General features: G+C 32.1%; 1 protein-coding gene across 7 annotated transcripts in view; it reads right to left on the reverse strand.

Annotated features, from left to right (window-relative positions):
- The window catches only part of LOC123712848 (protein split ends-like), a 56,262-nt gene that overhangs the window by 28,771 nt on the left and 4,153 nt on the right, over window positions 1-23,338 (reverse strand). For 6 of the 7 annotated variants that reach the window (XM_045666169.1, XM_045666165.1, XM_045666167.1 and 3 more), the window contains exon 2: window positions 20,027-20,341. The exons of the other annotated variant lie outside the window; for it this stretch is intronic. In XM_045666169.1, the coding sequence (XP_045522125.1) occupies window positions 20,027-20,341 (315 nt within the window). The remainder of the gene's footprint in view (window positions 1-20,026; window positions 20,342-23,338) is intronic. 7 annotated transcript variants of the gene reach the window in all.

Below are 23,338 nucleotides of genomic sequence, written 5' to 3' on the forward strand. Positions count from 1 at the left end.
GTTCCAAATTATTATTTTTATTCCTTCATGTGGGCATGGTTTCAGTTAAATAATTTATATTGTGTATTGCGAATAGATAAATCATCGAACATAGAGCTAATATTTAATTTTGCATAGCCAATATAATTTCGTGTACGGAGTACATCGCAATAGTAACTGAAATAGAGACTGTAAATCACTCAAGTCAAGAAGGGAGAGAGAGATAACTGCTAAAGTTTATGTCTCACGAGTTAACCGATGTTAAATAATCATTTGGTCACTTAATTTTATGAAAAAAACCAAAGCATACTAAGTATAAGAGCATTGTTACTGGTGACTAGACGTGGGTGTACAAGTTTGACATGTAGTCTATTCGACAACCTTCGAAATGGTGATTTCTCAATTCCAGAAAAGGCGTTTTAAAAATATTTTTACGATTAGTTTATTCGTGTGTGGCGCAAGTGTATCATTTCTGTAGGTGCGCACTTTGAAGGCAACAAAATTAATTTGGAGGAATAACTAACAAGTTGTATATTATTTTAATCGTTTCTCGATACCTTTTTGACATAGATATACATACGTTGATTTACGCAGGTCTTAGGTTACTTTATAAATCTTATTTAAGTGGTATATACCTTAGATACCCAGTAATATAATAGATAAGCGTATATTAAACTTATTTGAGTTAAATTCGGGCTTATATTTTAGCGTAACATTACCTCATTCAACTAAAAACACAAGGCACTTTGTGAAATACTAATTCCATTCTCTTTAATCGTCTATATTTTTGTTAGATATTTTTAAACCCACGAGGGCTAAACCACTTTAAATAAATATTAACGTAACTAACAAAGTAAAATATTTTTTTCAATTATGTAATTTCTATACATATTCGTGTTTTAAACACGCCTATTACTTTAGAACTTATAAATACATAAATAGACTAAATCCATAAGATGCATATGTATAATAGACTACACCAATGTTAACCTGTGTAAATATGTATGTATGTACTATTCACTCGAAAACTAAGCTGTGACAAAACAACGTATAAATTGAAGAAAACGCTTCTTTAGAAATGAAATCTCTTATATAAAGCATCACACAAACAAGCGATGGCCGTTAAGATTTAAGATTGTTTTTCAAAATTTTAAACATAATCGAAAGCTTTAAAAAAATACAATTCCAGCGAAATCAACTAGTCTACTTATGAATTGGCATGTGTGGTATATCAGTGCAATTTGTCGGTAAAAGAAATGTAGCGTGTGTGACAATTAAATCTGTGTTGGTAAATTGTTTTGAAGGAAACAATTAATAATTATTCAATAATATCTGAATATGATAAATAAAGAAACGAACAAAGTTAAATTCCAAAGGTAATATATTAATTAACTAAATGTGCAATAGTGTCGTTTTTTGTTTTCTTTTAGTTTATTGTTACTTTAAATAATAATCGTAATACAAACTAGGATATATATTTATTAGCACTCTGCAATTGTCACATAAGTTAAATTCCTAAGTATCTTAATAATACGCAATGTGAGCAACGATAAATGTAGAAATGATAAATAATATTTTTTTCCCTAGAGAGTATAAGTGATTTAAATTTGGAATAAGAATATTGTTTTAAATCACCCAAGATATTGATTTCAAACATTGTGTGAAAACATTACTTACTGTCATAAAGATTAAATGAAAAACAAGCAAAACTCAAGAAAACAAACCGTACGTAAATATATTAACGTTAAAACTAAATTATATGCATTATTCTGAAATTTTCTTTTATTAAATAGTAACTATGATCTTCACATATTGAAATTCCGCATTTTATGTAATTAACGTAACGGAAGTGTTAGATTTTTTTAATGTCTAAAAATGCCCCGATTTGAATTTTGTATTGGAAATGTATAAATATCATAAATCATTAGTCATTTTAAATAAAATAATGAGTATTTTCTTTTGGCTACGATATTGCTAATTTTATTGAGTCCAAAAGATCCACTATGTTTAGGAATATGGCTGAGCTGGCTTTTAACAACCATTTTCTAGAACCATATTATTTCGATGTATTTTCAATCTATTTCTAAATCAAGAACTATAGAAGTATTTGCATGTGCTTAAAAATCTTTTTTATGCGCTACTGTCTGATTGCAATGCTAGCGAAACTATACAAAACTTGCTCCTAATAACATGAAAAGTTGTAAGAAGCGCTAATTCTAAAATGTTTGCAGATATTACAATGATACATTTAATATAAGCTACCAACTGTATTTCTGATAGGAAGAACAAATATGAATTCAAAACATGTTAAGCGTTGTGGTATAAATATTTAGTTCGATTGTAGAATTGATTACTTATTGACCAATCATTTCTTCTTGAATGGTGAAAGCTATTTTAAATTGACCATTCATAAAATAACAGCTGAAGCACATAATGAATTTATATTACCATTGGCCCTTGACAGTTCCACGAAAAAAAATTTAAGGCTTTAGCGGCAATTGATTAAATATGAATTTATTACAATAATTACTGTACCAAAAACAGAATAATAAGGAACCCAAATTTTTAAAGAGCATAAAAATCTTTCGACAGTAACAAAATTTTATTTTCCTAATTAAGGGGAAGGTCATGTGCAAAGCATTTATTACAAAATGACTAATCTAATTTTTATTTGTTAAAACAGGTCTATAAAGCAGCTAAAAACGAAATATTAGGTTTATCATAGGATAGTATATATATACAATGTGATTGTATAAATTTGACTAAAAATAACATAATATAATGAAATTCATAGTAAATTCACATATAATTAATTATTTACTACAAATATTAATAAGCACTACGTACTACTCAATGAAAACTTGTGTCTACTGTGATCAAACTATGTTGAGTGAAAAATTGCATGGATGGTGCGCATAACTGAAACACTACTTGCTTTATCACAAAAATATATTTTATAGTGTGTGTAGTACCCTCGTAATGTGGATTGATTATCAATAAGACAATGTCATAGACAATGTGATTTAATCGATGAACTGTTTAGAATATCTGGCAGTATTATTAACTTATAATAAAAACTAAATTAAAGTTCCAAACCTAACAAATATGTCTGGAGTGCCCTGTGAAGACAGATCTCTCTGATCTGATAAGTAAAACTGTTTTAACTACGCCACAAACCTCAAAAGCCGAAACAAAATATGTATTCACTTTCAAAGCGACTTTTCCCAAAACTCGATCTCCGCATCCAAAACTCCGCGGATTTTTACGAGGCAAGATGAGAGGTCATAGCGGAAATAACAAGAGGATGAAAAGATAGAAAGGAAAGTATAATACGCCCCGGAACTGGAAAACGAAAAGCTCCCTCTTACCCTGAAGAGATGCGGCGGTACAAATATATACGAACGACAGTAAAACACAGGAGTGAGTGCCGCATGGACTAACTGGAGAGATTAAGAGGAACCCAGACAAAGAGCAAGAATACAAATGTGTCCAGTTGGGATGCACAGATTTTTAGGCCGTATTGACGGCGCTAAAGTGGCCAACAATGCCAAAATAAAGCACAAAGCAAAAATTTACAAGACGCCATTGTAAGTGGGCGACCCTCTCGGTTCCTGGAAAAGTAGGTACCACAAAAACTAAAATAACTCGGCGAGGCGAGAGGGCGGACACATTGGCAAAAGAAGCTAAAAGTTAAAATAAAAACGGAATCTGCAGTAAACGTCAAATCAAAAAGAAATCTGGAAATATGGAATGGCAGTCCTATGGCAGTTGGGACAACCAAAATATTCATTGGCGACATAAGAACTGCGTACAAATTTAACGTAGATTATCGTTTTACATGTGACGCAGATTCTCAGGGTTTACACTTCTTGGGGTCTTCGCGCATTATTTACATATGTAAACTCCAATAAGTACAAGAATATAGAATTCTCAAAATGTTCATTACTGGCTATCTGCACATTTCACAGGTACGACATACAATTAACGTAAGACCCGGCAAAGGATTATAGGAAATACTACTTAAGCACAAACTGTATCTGGAATAGTTCTATGAGAAAATATTAAATTACCGATAAAGACCTACCTCTGACCGACCTAGCGCATAACAAGAATATATGTATGCTAATAACACGAAATATGCAATGACCAAGTTTCGGAAGATATGGTAGGAGAGAACCTGGAAAAGCCAACGCAGAATAGTAGTAACATATTCTACAGAAATGTTAAATATGTTACGAAATACTGCTCGTATATAATAACCGTGGTTTTGGATTGAGGTCACTCATTATTAGGGTTTAAAGCATTTAATTCACTTACAGTAGAGCGATTTACAGTATGTTTATATATGATCAGAGCTTACGTGAAAATATAATACTTGACAATAATAGGCTTCCGAAACGTGATAGCTTTCCTAAGAACGGTAAGTTCTTCCTTTCCTTATTTTGGAAACACAATTATAATAAATTAGTTATATGTATCTTAAATTAACAATTAAAACTAGCAAAACTTTATATAGGAACCCTAACTATTCCGTTACATAACCATAGTATACAGGTATATTATACCGTTCGTTTTGTTCTATTTGCGAAACTGGTCAGATGTGACTAACCGTTTCACAAAATGACCAACTCTTGTCAATCATTCGGGTTAACTAGCCAACATTATGATATCATAAATCAATGAATAATAAGCGTTTAATACTGTAAAAAGCTAAACGCACGACCACATTTTTATGATGTAATCGAATATAATTGATCAAATCACAAAAGTGTTTCATTGTTCACCTTTAGACGCGCTGATATAGTTTTTTTGTGCCGGTCGTTGAAGGTTTGGAGTAAAATATTATTCTTTATTTATTAAATTTTAAATATCAGTCGACGCAGAATCTTTACAGTAGTATTAGTTACTATAAATTATATTTAAATAATATGTCACATATCATTACGAACTGTTATTAAACTTCGTTTTTAAACAACATTTATCATAGTTTATATGTATCATACAATATTCGAATGAATATAAATATGTGAAAATTACAATTTTTTAAAGCCGACTTCGCGTAAAAAATAATCTTGTAATAATATTTTTTTCTGTATGAAATTCTAAATAATTCCTCTGCACATTTACGTCAGAAAATCCATCAATCGTCGAAATTTTACGTTTTTGTCAATGAGCCAAGACAAACAGTTTTACCCTTATACATATAAAACTAACTCAAACGAAGCAGACATATACTAGATAAGGGTTTGGTTTTACTTATGATAAGCTATGTAATAATGGATTTTTGTATTAATTAATTCACTTCAGCAAAGAAGGATCTTCTATTAAATAAGATAAGCCCTCTTTTCATCTAATACCCAATGCTTTATATTTTCTTTTATATAGAGTATCCGATCGTAATCCATGCTTTACGATAACTTATATGTACAATATCTGAACTTTTATAAATTATTCTGTGAAAAACTATTATAGGCAGAAAATAGAATTAAAAAATTTCGATGAATTTCCGCCTGAAATTGTGTCTTAGTTTTATTAGGCAAATATGGATTGATCAACAACATAATACATTATTTAGTTATAATGCTTATTTGCCTGATAGTAGGTAGGTGACCAGACCAGATCACTTAAAATATAAAATTTAGCAATATAAAATGCCAACCGCATGACAGCAGTTATGTTAAGTTTCATATAAACACTACTAAAGCATTGTTGCTAATAATTAAAATCAAAGTGCCACATGGATTCATAAATGATAATTATTAACGATAATGTCAAACTAAAATATCATTCAATATGACGGTTCACGATATGGCCTTTACTTATCACTTATGCGATTGGTTCATGTCATATTATAGAATAGAAAAATAATATTTCATAAAAAAAATCGTACGTAATTTTAAAATTAATTTGATGTATTGAACGTAAACAGTAATTATTGTTATTGTAACGCAATTACTGAGAAGTGTTGGTTCGGGTATATTTTAATATAATATATGAGATTAAATGTAAAACCACGCGCGCGAGTAGTTATCAGTAAAAAAAACTAATCAATTGCTTCGTGGACTCTGAAGACTATGTTATAATGTATACAAGTCTACACACAACAAATTAGAATTAGAATTAGACCATTAGAAATTCATAATACAGTAATTATAAAAATTATGATTATCATTATACATCCTTAAACATAAACATAATTCAGCTTAGTTAAACATCAACGTTTAGAACTTAAACGTAAAAATATATTTATTTAATTAAGAAAATCTGTTTACGTATTAGGTATTAAATATGTACTTTGAAAGTATTGGAAGTGGGGAAGGTTTACAATATTTTCTTTTAGTTTCATATTTTATGTTAAAATAAAATTATGAATTTTGTCAGTAAAATTTGAATATTTAATTAATGCAATAAAATAATAATCAAACTGTTATTTGCCCTATTTAAAAACTATTTAGGGGGATACGATCCCGCTATAAGATAATTTACCATATTCGTGAACCGTTAAACCAGTTAAATAATGATATGTACAACAAATATCACGTCAAAATATAAAAATAACAAATAGTAAAGCGGATTTTACGTTATAAGACCTCACGATGAATCTTTTTTTTAATTTTGCGTTATATATTATAATCTTACATAGGTAGGGTATATTTCCTTTAACAGTGAAATATTATTTGTTACCATGTTAAGTGAGACTACGGCCCCAATGTAAACAGACGTTATAAAGGGGCTTACAGACGGGCCATTTTTTCACGAAAATGTACAGCTGCAAGAGTGTAGCATCAGCCAGCATTTGCGGCTAGACTATGCAATATTCGGGATACTAAAAATAAGCCGGGATATATTGCCAAATAGTTTTTGTATGTCTGATGAATGTTTAGTGTCCTGGCCGTATTGGCCGAAACGATCGCTTTGCAATCGAAAATACTGCAATATTTCTCGGCAGTATTATTGCTGTCTCTCTCTGTCTCTGTTCTCTTGTCCCTTTTTGATGCTACGTGACAACCGGTATACCTTTTCTAATGTATCTTTTCTTTGTATCAGTGGTTCAATCTTGTAAACAATGTGTTTAAAGTCACTCTTTGACATTCGAGTCTTATTTCCAGACTTAAAATATCTATTGTATCACCGCCTATTGAAATAAGGTCGAATCCACATTTTTTCTTTGTTTTGTTTTTTGTTTTCACTTTGCTTTTAAAACGCTCTTGCAACGCGTATGGGTTCGTCCGCCATTGCAGCCATAGGTACTAGCCAAGCCATGTACGTAGCATAGTCATATACTGTTGCAGAAATATTGCCGAGATATATACTGTTCTGCCATGTGCGTTATTTTTTTTTTCGGGATATAGTCGGCAATGACATGAGCCACATATTTCATTAAAAGTATAGCCCGTGTTGATGCCCTTTAAGAATTAGCCTGAGCTCGTACTTAGCATACACACAATCATTCATTTAAGTTAAAATTTAAAAAGTAATTTCGAACCCTAAGATTATATTGAGCAAATGACGCACTCAAACAACGACCTTGTTTAGGTGTGTTCTAAAATTTCAGCGTAAGGTGCGAGAACTATTCATTTTTATTAATTTTTATGTAGAATGAAAGATAAATTCAAACAAGTAAAAGATTAACAAATAACTGTGGCAGAAAATCATAGTCAATAGCAAAACAGCTACAGAAGCATAGCATAGATCATCGTACAGTTCAAATACGGATATTTTATAGTTCCACACAAATTAAACAAGCTTCATGGCGAGTCAAAATAATTGTATTTTATATAAACTCGAAAAACCTGTTATGGCACAAAATTTCGTCATATAAAATTCGAAGACCCACAGGCTACTTTTGAAATGTCACATGGTGTTTTAAGCAATTTTTTTTATGAATCGTGTCGCCATGGATGGTTTCTTCAGTTGTTAGTAATTTTTGGGTTACAAAAATATATACGTCTGTTTTATAACCTACTAGACCTTTGGCTACACTCGGTACGGACGGCAGGTAATCTATCGATAGCGTTAAAGATGCCAATGCGGTACAGGCGTTGTTACTTTAGAATTTCTAGGAAAGGAAAGGTTCCCTTGTTGATGGCCCCTTTTTTTGTTCATTTGCCTTCGAATGGTCATGTCATTGTTTGTCACATTCACGTGTATCAAAATTACTTCAGTCGTTACGTGATTTCTCACGTGTGTTTTCATGAGTTGTGTCTCTCGCCGCGATAGAGTTAGTTACAGGAAATAGTATTTGCTTTAAATCTTACTACTACTGCAGTCTCGAAACAATATATCTTATATTGGAACAATAGTAATTTTTGAATAACCTTTAAATGATGTTAATCATCAATTTTATGTTTGAAATAAAGAAACTGTATGACCGCTATACATAGTTAAGACTAAAGAATTTTCGGTTAACTTGACGGGGTCCTTAATTATATAGATACAAAAACAATACTTTTATCAATATACTATATTACTGTGGTATTTTCAAAACGCGGAGGTTAGGGAGTGTTCAAGTATTATGTTACGCATTTGGAGGAGGACGGGGGGTTGTCTCTCTTGTAAAGGTTACAATGGGGAGCGGGGATTGAATAACGCGTTATTGTTAATATTATTTACCACTTTCCAGTACTTTACACAATATAATGGTAAGTTTTAGGTATAAAGAGTCACTGGGTGGTTTACGAAACGTTTTACTATTCGATACAGAAAATATTACGGCGCGTTTCATGGAGGGGGGGGGGGGGAGAGACAAGAATCTCCAAAAATTGCGTGACTCAATACTTGAACGCTCCCTTAGAGCGGAAATAGGTTCTTTTGCAATTTGATGAAAAAAAAATGGCTTTAATGATCAAATTAGCGGCTCTTTACTGTATTGATACATACAATACGTAAGCCAACAACAAAATATGCAAACGCAAAATCAAAAACTCGCTTTCATAATTAGTATACTCTTACCTCCCAATACAGGTTTTCAGTTTTTAAGAAAGAAAAAAAGGTACTAGCACACTCTTACATTATATTTCTTCTCCTCTACGCTTCTACGGATTTTACTTAATTCGTTTATTCTACTTCATTATGTCGGTCGGTTCATATAACATACAATTCTAAGAGAAGAGAAAAAAAGCTATCAATCTTAGAAAGAACTCATTATTCAAATATATACGGACAAAGAAAAGAGGCAAACTTAAAGCTTTTGTTTAATTCTATTTAGATTGACATAATTTAAAACAGCACGAAGTTTTATAATTTTAGACTAATATTTTTTAGACTAATAAAAGAAATAAGTACTACAAATAATATTGTGTCTCAATGGGTATCTCAACACGTTTAAGGCATCGTTATATAGCAATCGTTAAGGAAAAGCGGAGTTGGACAGCAAGCACGAGGTCACTGGCAGGTGGTGTCGACTAGCTGCCGTTTGTGTGACGACATCGACAAAACATGCCGGATGGATGTTACGTTCAAGAGAATTTATCGTCGAAATCAATTGGCTTTGGTTGGTTTAGCTTGTCTTCTATACAATGATATACTCTACATAGAATTACAGCCTGTCTCAATAACGTTAACAATTGAGTAATAAAGTACTTTTTAAGTTGCTAGAATTAGTAAAAACTGCGCAGCTGTGTACTCTTTTATCGCTTTATTATCCTAACCCGCAATAAACTCGACTGTCGGCTTCATGCATACGAACTTTAAAAAAAAACATTATTTTGTTTACAAATTGGGATTGCTTTCACGTGTAGACTGTTGTTGACCATGACTTATAAGTAGAAGTCATGGATTATCTATACGTTAACATATTCTCAAAACATAGAGTTGGCGTTTCTTCGTTCAAACACGACTAGTGTCCTATAGCCAATGCACCAGAGAATGATTAAAAGCCTAAAAGGTCACTACAGAAAGTAGTACAGACAGTAAAACATCTGTTAATATGCTGCATGCATTAAATATTTTATCAAAAGCCTGGGAATATGTGACAACCACAACTATACACCACTCTTCTTGACATGCTGGACTTTGTACCAATTCTACGAGTGATGAGGTGGAAACAGAAGCTGAGTTTGATAGCGACGACGACTTTCCATTAACCGAGTGGATTCAACAGTTCAACGAGGCAGAAAATACGACAAATCTTCAAACCTACATCGAAGTAGACAACATCGAACAAGACACTTTTGGATTCAGTGAGAAACACTGGGTATCAAGAACAATGAGGTGAAGAAAATGAGACAGGTGAGCCTGAGCCTGTGCCGAGAATTAAAGAAGCTCTGGTGGCAGCTAAATTATTAAAAAAATACTTCCTTTATCACCAAGATGCCTCAATGAATAAAATAAGTAAAAAAATAAACATTACTGGTGCAAAAATAACAGACTATACGCAATAGTATTCAAATAAGATTATTTTTTATGTACACTGGTCTGAAATAAACTTTTTCTTTTTCTTATTCTGATTTTTTTTTCTCCATTTAACGGCATAAAATGCAGTCCCGTTCAGTGTCGTTGTCTAGAGTTTCCACTGTATTTGGTTGCACATAGTATGCAAAAGAAAACAGAATTAGAATTAAATGCGAAGATTCAAAAATATTTTTAGTTAGAAAATATGGAAAGAAGTAAGCACGACAGATAATTGCTTCGTAAGAAAAAATATTTAAAAAGAACTGTGAAGATTCTAATCAAATCCAATATATATTTAAATTTAACAATTATTTAAACAATTATCACTTTTCGAATACTGTTTTCTTGGTAAATATTTTTGTAAAGGAAACATTTTCCAAGAACATCCTACTGTGCTTACTGCTCACCAAAATTTGATTAATACATTTAAAAAAAAAAATTTCATTGTTTTTTTCATTGTGTCGAGTAGTTTTAAAATATAAGTTCCAATTTAGAAAATAACCAGAAAGTTATATCTTGCTGCAATATTCAATACGTTGAATAAGAATGAATGCACCGAAGTTATGGTTATTTTATGCCTTTGAATATGTGTCAGTCGACCTATAACGCAAATAACGGTGTGTTCGAGTGCAATGTAATCGACTGACTTCCAACTGTCAAAACTGCCAGTGGCGCTACAATCTCCTTAGGTCTGGGCCTCAGATTTCTGTATCTGTTTCGTGATCATCTGTTTTACCTAATAGGCAAGTAGATTATCAGCCTTCTATGCCCGACACACGCCGTGGTATTTTTGGGTTGTACTTATCAATTAAAAATGAGATTCGCTAGGCCAACAATTTTGGTTATGTATAGGTTCGATGAAAAATAAAACTGAATTACATTACGGAGGTTCTATGATGTTAGTAATTAGGTGTTTACACCAAATACGTTCATAATGTGGAAAATATATGGATACTATACAATAGCATATTTACGTATTTTTAATAGAGTTATAAGTTATATGGTAAAACTTTGTTGTTAGCTCTCGCCTTATCTCTCAGTATAATCATAATATTAATATGGGTACATACACAGATGTTTATAAAATAAAAAAAATTACACGCTTAGTATAATTGTTATTGAACAGTTATGTAAATTGAATATCCTTCATTTGGTGACCTCGATAACTATGAACCTTGTAAATAACGTTTATTCCGAAATACAATATTTTTTCTGAATCATCTAATCACTGACTATACCGGCCAGAAACTCGGAATTGTGACACTTGATGAAAAAGATTTAGAAAAGGAATAACAATTGTATAAACACTCGAACGAAGCCGCAGTTGAAAGCCTGTATATTAATAACCCACACCAAAAGAATACTTAAAGATTGTATAAGAAGAGGAAACTGACAATTCCAAGAAGCTTAGCCATAACCTAACCATCCTCGCGTTTTTATTCGTTAATTAAAGCATATAGCGGGACACGTTGGTATAAAACATGGGCTATACAATGGAGCTTAGACTTTCAACGCGCGAGTGCGTTGGCGACCTTTAAAAAATTAAAATTGTGTGCATGGCATCTATTAGTTTCAGTCAGTTAAAGGGCTCGCCGATTTAAACTAGACGTATAAATCCTCCACTTTGACTTTCATTTTTAATTTGAAACAATATAGAACCATTTTAATCAATAAAGAACTTAACATAAATAAGGGTAACATTGTCTATATATAGAAGGCACCAATGCACAGCGATTAATTATAGAAAGGCTAATATCGACCAGAATTAACATTGTTTCGAAGAAATTTGAGTTCTTATTGGTGAATACAAATTATATTATTTAGGTTACTAGCTCACCCGGCCAACGTCGTTTTGCCATCTATATTATTTCCAGGAAACATTTTTTTTTACTTCAATAACAATAAGCTATCTACTATAATAAAAAATAGGGGTTGATTGTAGTGGGGTGACAATTAAGGGTTGTATGTATTTTTGTATACTGTATCATTAAAAAAATTGTCTAAAAAATTAAAATTAATTTGGGGTGGGATTCTCAGACTTTTTGAATATGCATTAAAAAAGTCATAGGCATCGGTCGAGCCGTTTCGAAGGAGTATGGAAACAAACATTGTAATACGAGAATTTTATATATATATTGTATTGAGATTTAAACGACGTATTAGTTTTTAACTTTTTATATGCTAAACTAAATTAAAACTAAATTTGAAAAGAAAAGTAGATAAGTAATCAATAGCAAACACAATATACATAGTACGAAACAAAGCATGACCTCTAATCATTGCCCGACGATCCCTTATAATTAATTAAATTTTTTGAGATACTAGATGCTGTTCTTTAACATTTTACCACCCATTATATTTAATCCACCAATTATATTAATGATAAATCCTTTTAGTGAAACGTCGACCAACCTCTGATAATTCAGACGTATTCGTCAGTTAACAGTTTATTTTTAGCATTAGCGTTCGTAGATGGCGCCACTAGTTATTATGGCTCAAAAATTGAGAAAGGTGTATTTGCGTAGTTCATGTACTTCAAAACTGACAAGTACCTACACTATATGAAAGACAAAATCGTCAAAAGTTGAAATCTTAAAACAAAACATTTCTATTTTTTTATGTGGCCCGAATGTTGGTTATAATTCCAAGATTTAGTAGATATTTATTTCTACTTAAATGAAACAAACAAATGTTGTTAATGGATTCATTAATAATCCATCCATTAACTAGGTCAATAACTAATCTTATTTTGAAAACAAATAATAAAATCAGTTCTATGTAATTGCAAATTTGTTGAATTAAACAAATATATTATAAAATGTTGGTATTTTTTTTATTCTAGCTAATTATCTATACATTTTGAAGAAATTTTGTTTGTTGTCCCTTTACTGTAGAAGTCTGTGAACAGCAACCGATAGGCAACGATATGCGAGTGTTAAATTTTATCCCACATAATAAAAATATAAATTTTGAAAAAAGTAGACATCGGTTGAGACTAGGTCCGGTGATTATACTAGAGACTCCACCTGTAATTCTTGTAGCTTTGCGATTGCCTGTCGTGAAATGTGTACTCTCACGTTGTCGTGGAGAAGCATTGTTGAAGAGCGGTTGGTTGTTGAATTGCAAGCATCTCCATAATTGTTTACAACTCGTCATTGTTGTACCATTCAATAAGTAGCTTGTAATGTACAAGTCCGGCACTGGTCCAGACAGTCACAATTATCTCTTTTTTAGCGGACTGATTAGGTATCATAACCCTTGTCGTTCAGGGTCTCTGTATCGCTGGTAACTGGGTTCAACTCCATTTAGAATTCCCTCGTTTCTATGCTGATTCAGTAGTGCTATATAGTAGTCATGCTTCGACTGTTGGTCGCTTACTTCGTGTGGCACCCACTCATCTAGGTCTTTAACTTTTCGAATTGAGGCAAGAGCTTAAATTTTGTTTCGACAATGATTCCAAAGCCTGGAAGCTCAGCCGTAGATTGAGTTGGATCCGAGGAGCGTTTTTCAACTCAAAATTTACATATTTAAAAAGATAAACCACCACTAACGAACCGTGTTAATGCAAGCTGTCTTAGGCCTGTACACGTCGTTATTGTTTCATGTTTTTTGTTATAGCGTAGCGGTATTTTGACATAGGACATTACCACAATTTAACAAAGACCAAAACTGAATTTGAAATTTAATTAACACGGCTTTCGAATTCGCCAATCCATATATACATAAATCTGTAAATGCTGGTTATAGTAGCACCAACACCATAGGTAAAGACCTATCATTTAATGATAACCAGTAAAAACATAAGTGTTTTGCTTCAATGATGAACGATAAATAGTTTAAAGATATTAAACATACTATGTCCAAAATAATGGGTAAATTTAATATGCTTTGTTACTTTTAGCAACTATATCTAGATGTTTAATATGATTATCTATAAGTGCTATTTAAAAATACCTAATAGGCTATCCTCTCAACATAATTTCGTCAGATACTATAAAGAAGGTTGTTGAAGATACGTAAATAGAAATAAACGTGGCATATCGATTAAATATCATCGACCTTGAAAACGTCGAGTAACGACCATTTGTAGCAAATTGATTATGTCACGCATTTGTACTAAAAAAGCATGCGAAGATACAATAATAAATAAATTATATAATATTTTAAAAATAAAAATCAACATCATAATTTTCAATCAGTTATAGTGTCGAAATATGCGGGCTATTATTAAGTCTATCTCTCTATCTAGTCTATCTAGTCTATGAAAATTCCTAGTTTAACGGACTTGTTATTTGTCTTATATGTATCGGTTTTAGACTATTATCGTTTATTAGATTATGTATACTAACTCGTACATAATAAACCTTTGTTCTTGTTGCGAATAGGACACTTATCTGACTATTATATTATATACAGTTATAGCTATTTATGCGTTGCTTAAACACGTATACGATATACGCCCAGTGCAGCAATGAATAATCATTTTTTCTCTATGTTCAATTATCGTTTGCTCTTACGGTCTCTAAAACTCCTATAAATACTGACAAATCAATAAATTATAACGAGTTTAATCACAAACACACACAGAAGATTTATATATTTATATAGCTATGATTTCTAATATGTTTCCAGGTGTTGAGTATCAAATATAAATTATTGCATTTATTATTATTTTAGTATATAGTCGGTATTTTTTAGGTAAAGACACTACAGTACAAACAGTTTGAATATCGTAAATTTGTTCTCGTTGTTATAACTATGATTCCTTTTTATACGAAGTATGTAGCTTTAGTTATAAAGCTGAACTATAATGTCTTGTATATATTAATCGTAATTTAAATAGATTTACTTTATACTTAAATTGACAATTAAAATGACAGTTCGCCAAAGAGCCTTACGACGATACATTAGTACGATACATACTTTTTTTATATTGAAAGGCAGCTTTGTATATAACAACTATTATCGTTGTTTTCTGACATATTTAATAAATAATTAGTATTTGTAGAGAGATTTCTCGTACAAATACGAATAAATATTATTTTGTTTTTGTGTAGAAATAATAACCGCTATCTTCAAAACTATAATAAAAACAGGATACGGTGAACATACTGAATTTTGCATTACGATGCAAATAGTCATAAAAAATGTTACCGAATGCTTTCGTGAACCGACTTTATCAAAAACATTAACGTATGGTTGGTTACAAAGCGTTCAAAAACGAACTTCTAACTGATGGAAGATTTGCCTCGCTCTGTTAGGCCACCAAAGTATTTACTTCAACTGATGGTAACATAGAAAAATTTAAGAAAACAGTGGCTCAAATGCCTTATAAAAGATATATATCCGCTGAATTTTCTGTCTCTCGAGTTGATGTGTACAATTTTAAATAATAACTTGCGTATGTATGTTGTCCATGAACTCAATTGCATAAGAATCGCGACACAAGCTAGAACAAGTCAATTTCGACCCAACGCATTGTTACTGGTGACGAAATGTGGTGGGATGTACAAGTTTGATATGCAAATTAGTCGACGAGCTTCGGAGTGGCGCCTTCTCAATTCCGCGAAAAACGTTTAAAAAATGTTTTGATAGATGGATGATTCGTAGGTTACAAGCGAGTTACGTTTCTTTATTTTATCATGATAAAATAAATGTGGATGTACAACCGGTACTGTCTGGACTCGTTTAACGCTTAATTTGGATGAAAAGTCCATCTCAATTTCTTATGTAAATATAGGGTACAATGACGGTTCACAATACCAATAACACCGCCTATTCCATGAAAAGTTTTGCGTGCGATTTAGTTGCTCACGATTCATTGTATATTAATCCTACATTACAATTTAACATATCAAAAAAGATCTTTATCTTGATACGTAGGCGATGAGTCATTACGCGTTGCTGTTGCTAATGTAAAAAAATTACGTAAATAATAAGTCGTTAATATACTTACTAATATAATCGAAGAATATGTACTGATTGCTTTATATACGTAACTAGGTGTCAAAACTCTAAAATGTTCGCAATTGCTGATTTAAACAAACAACAAATAAAAGATAAAGGTACGTATTTTACGTAGATGAAATTTCACGCAACTGTACTCCGAAACAAACAATACAACTGTATTGGTCTGGCCCTCAGAATTCCGTACCTATTTAGTGATTGTTTTTGCGAGCGTTATTTAACACACAGCTTAACTCTGCTCATTTGAGCACATATACAGAGAGTCTATCCGTGCAAATCTGAAAGGTCTCGCTCATTAAGGAACGTTAAAGGAAAACATCGTCAGGAAACCTAGGCCTAGATATAAAAATTAGCGCCATTGTTACATACGTTTTACAATGTATAAAGTAAGCAGAGTTTCATTGTTTTTTCGATAAATAAGGTTAAATCAGGGAATTAGTGGAAAAAGTTCAATCTTCTTAGTGTCAATATCAATCAAATAAAATATATTTAATTACAATAAAATAATACTTATAATATATAAATATATATATAAACCTACGTCATGTAATTTTTTGGGAAACTGGGATGGGATTTAAATATTTTTATTCATCAGAGATCTGCTATTGCCAATTAATAAAAATCAATGATAAGGAATGTCTAACAAAATATAGATTACTTAATGCATTGACTACATTTACGAAATTATCCATTGATTAGCTTTGGCGCCTCGAGTAGGGGGCTGAATTGTTTGATGCTAATTTCACTATGAATAAGGAAAATAGATCATAACCCTATAGAAAGAGGTACTTAGTAAAAATGACATTGAATACTGAATACTTTCATATCCAAGCTAAATCCTTATTTCTACAAAAACATTTCCCAATAGGACCTTCACAACAAAAAATATATAAATAAACTTTTAACACAAATTAACAAACATTTAATTGATTAAATAACACAATACCGATCAAAACAAATGAGAAATAATGTTATTTAATATTTTTTATTGCATTTTTTCGTAGTTATATATAAAAATTTGTATATACTTTCAGTCATTAAACTAGTTTAACCTTAATTGTAGTGATTTGGATTAACATCGTTAATCGAAATATACAATAAAATGCATTTAAGCAAAAATTCATTCACTCGATCGTATTAGAAAGTGAAGTGTATAGTAGATTAAAAAAAATTCTAATCTCTCAAAAAATTGGGTTGAAAATTTTAGATTACTTGTTAACAGTTTTAGAGCTCAGCTATTGACTTAAGCTTTTGCATTAAAATATGTGCAAATCGTTAGTATTTATAATTAGTACTATTTTTAATACATATTAACAACATATAAAATCCATGATATGTTGATTACTAAGTATTGTTATAATCTTAATTTTAACTTAAATATTGCTTCTTCATCGCAATATTTTTTTTTATACTCGGAGGAAAATGTATGCAAAAACAAAATTACGAATGAGTGTACCGTTTTTTTAATCGTTCTACGTGAACGTTGAAAAGTACGAGTTCATCAAGGTAGCGCGACGCGTTTGTTACACTATTTGTGTCTTTGATTGTGCGGTGAAGGACGAAGGTGAACGTAATAAACGCGTTCAGTTGCAAAGCAATTGCACTTGTAAATGTTTTGATCTTAAACTAACATTATAATTATTACATACAAAATTACGTTTACTTGTTTTTTCTTGAGGTTGTATGTAATGTTTGAAATAATTCGATTATTTAAATGTAGAATTGTTCTCTGTTAGAATTTTCCTTACTGACCTTGGCAAGCCTTTCAAATGTATAAATCTTCATACATGTTTTTAAGCATGATGGAAGATGAATACGGTTATTTCCACTGTATGTAAATCGTATTATTATTGCTACGATGACTTTATGAAAATGTTGTTTACCTTTCGATTAATGACTCACACGATAATTTTTATGCTTCTTTTAGGTCGTAAGCAGTATTATAATTTATCTAGACGTTTGAAGAGAATATCAAAGTTTAGCGCAGAGAAAGTAGCAGAAGAATAAATATAACAATATAAAGTAGAAGTAATTGGAAAGTTTTCGGGTACGTCAGTTTAAATTTCGATGATTTCAAATTGTGTATGCTTTTGAAACTACGATAGAAACGACTATTATGAAAATGTATATGTAATTCACGATTTAGTCAGTATAATCGTTATAAAAATAACAACTTTTGTTATCTCCGAAGTATTAATGAAATTTGGCCAAACAACAAACTAATTATATTTCAGCTTTCATTATTAACCATTATTTAGAGTTAGGTAGGGAAATGTTTTCATCGAATAATTAAGAATACCTATTAGGTATGACATGTTGAACGAACCGTAAAAATAACAAATTGAAGAAAAAAACACTTATTTAATATAAAACTTCATAATTTAATTAGGAGAAACGTCACACACATACCCGCACTTTTACGTCTAAACCTGAAAATATCAGAGACCTACACTGTTATTTTGTTCGTTTCCATCACTGAATACACATGATTTGTCAGAAACAAACGACCATTACGCTCTCTAGTATAATTTAGCCTAATTTAGTTATTAAAAAAATAGGACATATTGCACACATCAACGGAGAGTCACTTTGAAAATAAAATTATATTAATAAAACTGTCACTATTACATCCACAATTAACAAAATGTGTTAAAAGTACATATTTCTCGATAATGTAAGCGACGATAAGATACCGTGGCTTTCGATAAGATAAACCATACTTCGTTCTTTACATATTACACATATATTCAAAACAAATATAGTCTGTAGAGTAGCTAACGCTAAATTTTATTAAATAATTTATTATAAAAGAAATGTCTTGTGGTGGTCATATCAAATTATTTAATTTAAGAATATCGTTCAACAAGGAGGTGGTTATTTCAGAACCAAATACATGATAGTTAATAGTAGAAGTTTTGTATTAGTTTTATCAATATAATTGGTATCATGTTTGTTTTATATTTCGTATCCAGTCTATACTTTTTCGTGTAACCGTTTACCGACGTGTAAGGTATGACGGCGATTTGTTAATATTATCTTTTAGTACAGACAAGACACATAAAATAAAACGTTGTATTATTAACTTGGTGCATACATAAAACAATTTGGGACCGCCGCCAGCCACAAGGAGATATGATCTTCGGGTGAGCGTTGAGCAAATCCAATTTCACTGCACTCCAATATGCACATACAAGGGACGCACTAACACATGAGGTCACAACACTATATTATCACTGTTTTTTGCAATTTTCCCACTGCAATCCAAGTAAGCACTGCAATCCTTTGAGTGGCGATTGGCTGTGGTCGGTGGCGGCGGCGGCACCAGTACTTTGTGCGGATGCTAATACTAGACATGCTTGGGACAAGTATGTAATCGTATTCATAATCACCGTAACATTGCAAGCTCGAAGCAAATACTTATGGATATTTTTTTTCATTTCAGGAGTTAGTCATTGTCTGACAGTAAATGCACAATAATTGGCGACGTCCACCGTCTTTAGGTAGGTCGCTGCGGGGACCATCTGCTTGCATCATAAATCATGTTCCTCATACAACGTACTATAGTTACCTTACCACGGATTTAGTCATAATCAACCTTTCTTATAGTAGAAAATAAATGAATTTAGCATTAAAATAGGTTTATGTGACACCGGCAGATGGTAATTAGCCTACTGAAAGCGATACTCACGAGAGATGAAACCGCGTAGTGGAGGCTGGCGCTGACGTTGAATTCACGGAGGATGATGAACCTGAGTAACCAGAGCCGGCGGGTGAGGAGCCGGCCGATGGCGCTCCAGCTGCTGTGGGTATCGCGGTGGGCTCGTAATACTCAGTGGTAAGTGTTCGTTCGTCCAGCACGTGCTCGATGTTATGCGCCTTAGAAGCGGACTTGATGTCCATAAAGGCAACAGTGGCACAAACACCGCTATTAGAACCCCCACTGGCACCCGTTGTTGCGGTCTCCATTCGACCCAATAACTTGACATTCTGGACTCGGCCATAACTGCAATGAACAGACACTTTATAGCTTACAACTATTTAATATATACATCAAACATTCTAGTTTGTACACGGCAAAGCTACAGAACATCAATACTACAATCGCCATCAATGAGTTGACGAAGCGTGATTAAAGGTTTGATGAACAGATAATAAATTTATTAAATAAAACTATAATATAAAAAAAAACTATAATTCCATTTTAACCTTTGATAACATTAACATTCCTTGTACAACAAATAAGCATTCGAATAAAAGAAAAATCCAAGACTGGATATTTTAAGATAACATTAAGGCCAACATACACATACATTTAACGATAGAAATATGATCATAAGCTATGCTAAAGTTTGTCTTTTAATGTTGATAGAAGAAGATTTTAAACACAAAGCACAATTAACGATTTAAGTAAGGTTACACATAATATGCATACTAAATTCTAGCAGATAGAACAAAACTATTAGATTCTGATTTAATACAGAAGAGAAAGCAACACATAGGCTTAATATTCTCTAATTAAATTATTTTTCAAAAGTCGAATAAATTGATTCTGGCCCCACGTGTGCAAAGATGCGGGTAAGCCAATTTACTAATTATATAAGACGCTCTAAATATTGTGCAATACGGTAAAGAATAGAAATATAACGAGGATTATAATTAGTTCAACACGACTGTTGAGTACCGCAGCATTACGCATATTGAATTATGAACACAAGCATGCTACTCGTTCGCTAGCCGGCCCCGGGTCGTGAAGCGTTGCGTCGCACTTGGCGTCTCCAATCTCCATTGTGAGTCGAGCTGTCATGCTGACTGCGTGCATAGCAAATACAAAAAATGCGCCGTTGCCGCACTTCACCCGATATCTACTGACTGTGTGCGACGTTGCCTATTCGACTTGTTCAAACTTGTTTCTTCAGCTTATTTATGTAGTAGTAGGTACCTACGGCAATGTATTTTTTGTCTAATGTTTTATGGCTGTTATTAAACTGGTTTCTTTGAAGTTTGAATGCTAAATTACAGCATACAAATTAATTCAGTGTATAAAATAGCAACATCTTTGTCGACACTTTAACACGTAATGAATTGCTAGAATTTGCTTAACACAAGACTGATACCGTTTTGTACGAAGGGCAATAAATAAAGTTTTATATACATATTTATTATTTATTTCTTTGCACATTAAATATACGTTTCTAAAATGTTATCCCTGCCATTTGTTACTTTTTTAAAGTTAAACCATAAACAAGATAGTGTCCGAAAACACAAATAGATATTATATATTATTATAAAAATATTATTATCTGCGAACGAAGCAATATAAGTCTAAAATATATTGATAACAAGATTTATAAACTATAAATTATTGTGCTCGAGTGTATATGGTACCAAAGAATGATTAAATCGGTCGATGTCTAGAGCGACGTTGCCAAGTTTACTTCAACATGGCCGCGCCCGCTGTGCCCGTTTCCGTGTGAAACCAATTCAATGCGTCTGTGTCGGTGTGTAAGGGTGCTTATGTGTGTGTGTGATGATAATAATAATAAAGGCATTTGTAGAAGTGCGACGACGAACGGCCGAGCGGGGCCGCGACCGGCACGAAACGTATCGAACAGGATGCGGAGAAAGAGTGGGGGGGAGGTTATACCGGCTCGATGACGTCAGCCTACTTTCTGAATAAAGATATAAATTGAATCTAATAATATGCGGTATACTCGTCCCTTTAAGTATTTATAAATTAGACAATATATAGACTGAATCTATTAACATATTTAATTTAAGAGACGCTCAAAATATTGTTTCTGTAGTAAAAACGAATTCAATATCATAATGGTAAAATCAAGATGAATATTATGCTTTTGTTGAAACCAACCTTATAGTATGGTAATATTTAGTAACTCTAGCTAATATTTAAAACTAATTGCTGTAGTAGATACACTTAATAATACATTATATTGATTCTGATAATTTTTTTAAAGCTACAATAAATCGCAAATGTAACATGGTACTCTGAATTCGACGTATCAATTACCAATCCCTACGAACTATCTATTTAAATTTATTAAAATTAATCATTATTAATATCGCAGAGCTCCACACCCAGCGACGTAACAGCTTGTTCGGTTCGATGACCTCTGGACTAAGAAAAAATAAGTTTGATAAGCGAGTATTACAACTTTCTCCTGAGTAATAGAGGTTAGTGTTTGTACTTGTACGTATTAAATCGGATTTTTAAATATTATATCAATGACTAAGAATAAAATTACGCATAACCTAACAGAATTCAAAACCTTGAATTCTTATATGTATGTAAAATTATAGGTAATCAGCACAAAAGATATTGAAAAACATTTCAACATAGACACAATATTAAGGGGATAGCATTAGGGTTTCTATCTGGCGGGTCGGAGCTAGCAATTGCCCGGGTAGCGTGCGCAGGTCGATAAAGCAAGTACTGGGGTGGAGCCACACAATGCCGCACGGAATGGTACCCCGTACTGTCACCGCGCTAAAGTTGCATAACAATATTACATTACTTCAACAGAGGGTTCTTTAATTTTATTTAAGGTTAAAAAGTGTTGTATATCTCAAATGATAAATTTTAAAAACGTATCGTGTTAAAAAAATTAAAACGTTTAATTAATAAGTACATTTATAATAGTAAAAATTGTATATATATATATATATCTATGTGTACTTTAGAAGGCATATGAACGCGATAGAATATCAATAAACCTACATAGAATATGTACATAAAAATTAACATTCATATTTGTAGGTACCGAAAGTCGAGACTGAGACTCAAGAACAGAGAGCCGTTTCGAATTATCTGAGGCGACGTTGCCGCACTTCTCGGCTCTGGGCGCCGCGCCATCGTGCAACGCTGAGCGCGGCTATATACAATATTATGAACGAAGTCTCAAGCTGTAAGCTGTTGTGTGTCTGTAAATTATTACTTTTATAAAAAAAATATGTTGATTGTAGTTAACACAGTGAAGTGAAT

Source organism: Pieris brassicae, chromosome 8 (assembly GCF_905147105.1).
Source record: "Pieris brassicae chromosome 8, ilPieBrab1.1, whole genome shotgun sequence".
In the NCBI taxonomy this organism is placed as follows: Eukaryota; Metazoa; Arthropoda; class Insecta; order Lepidoptera; family Pieridae; genus Pieris; species Pieris brassicae.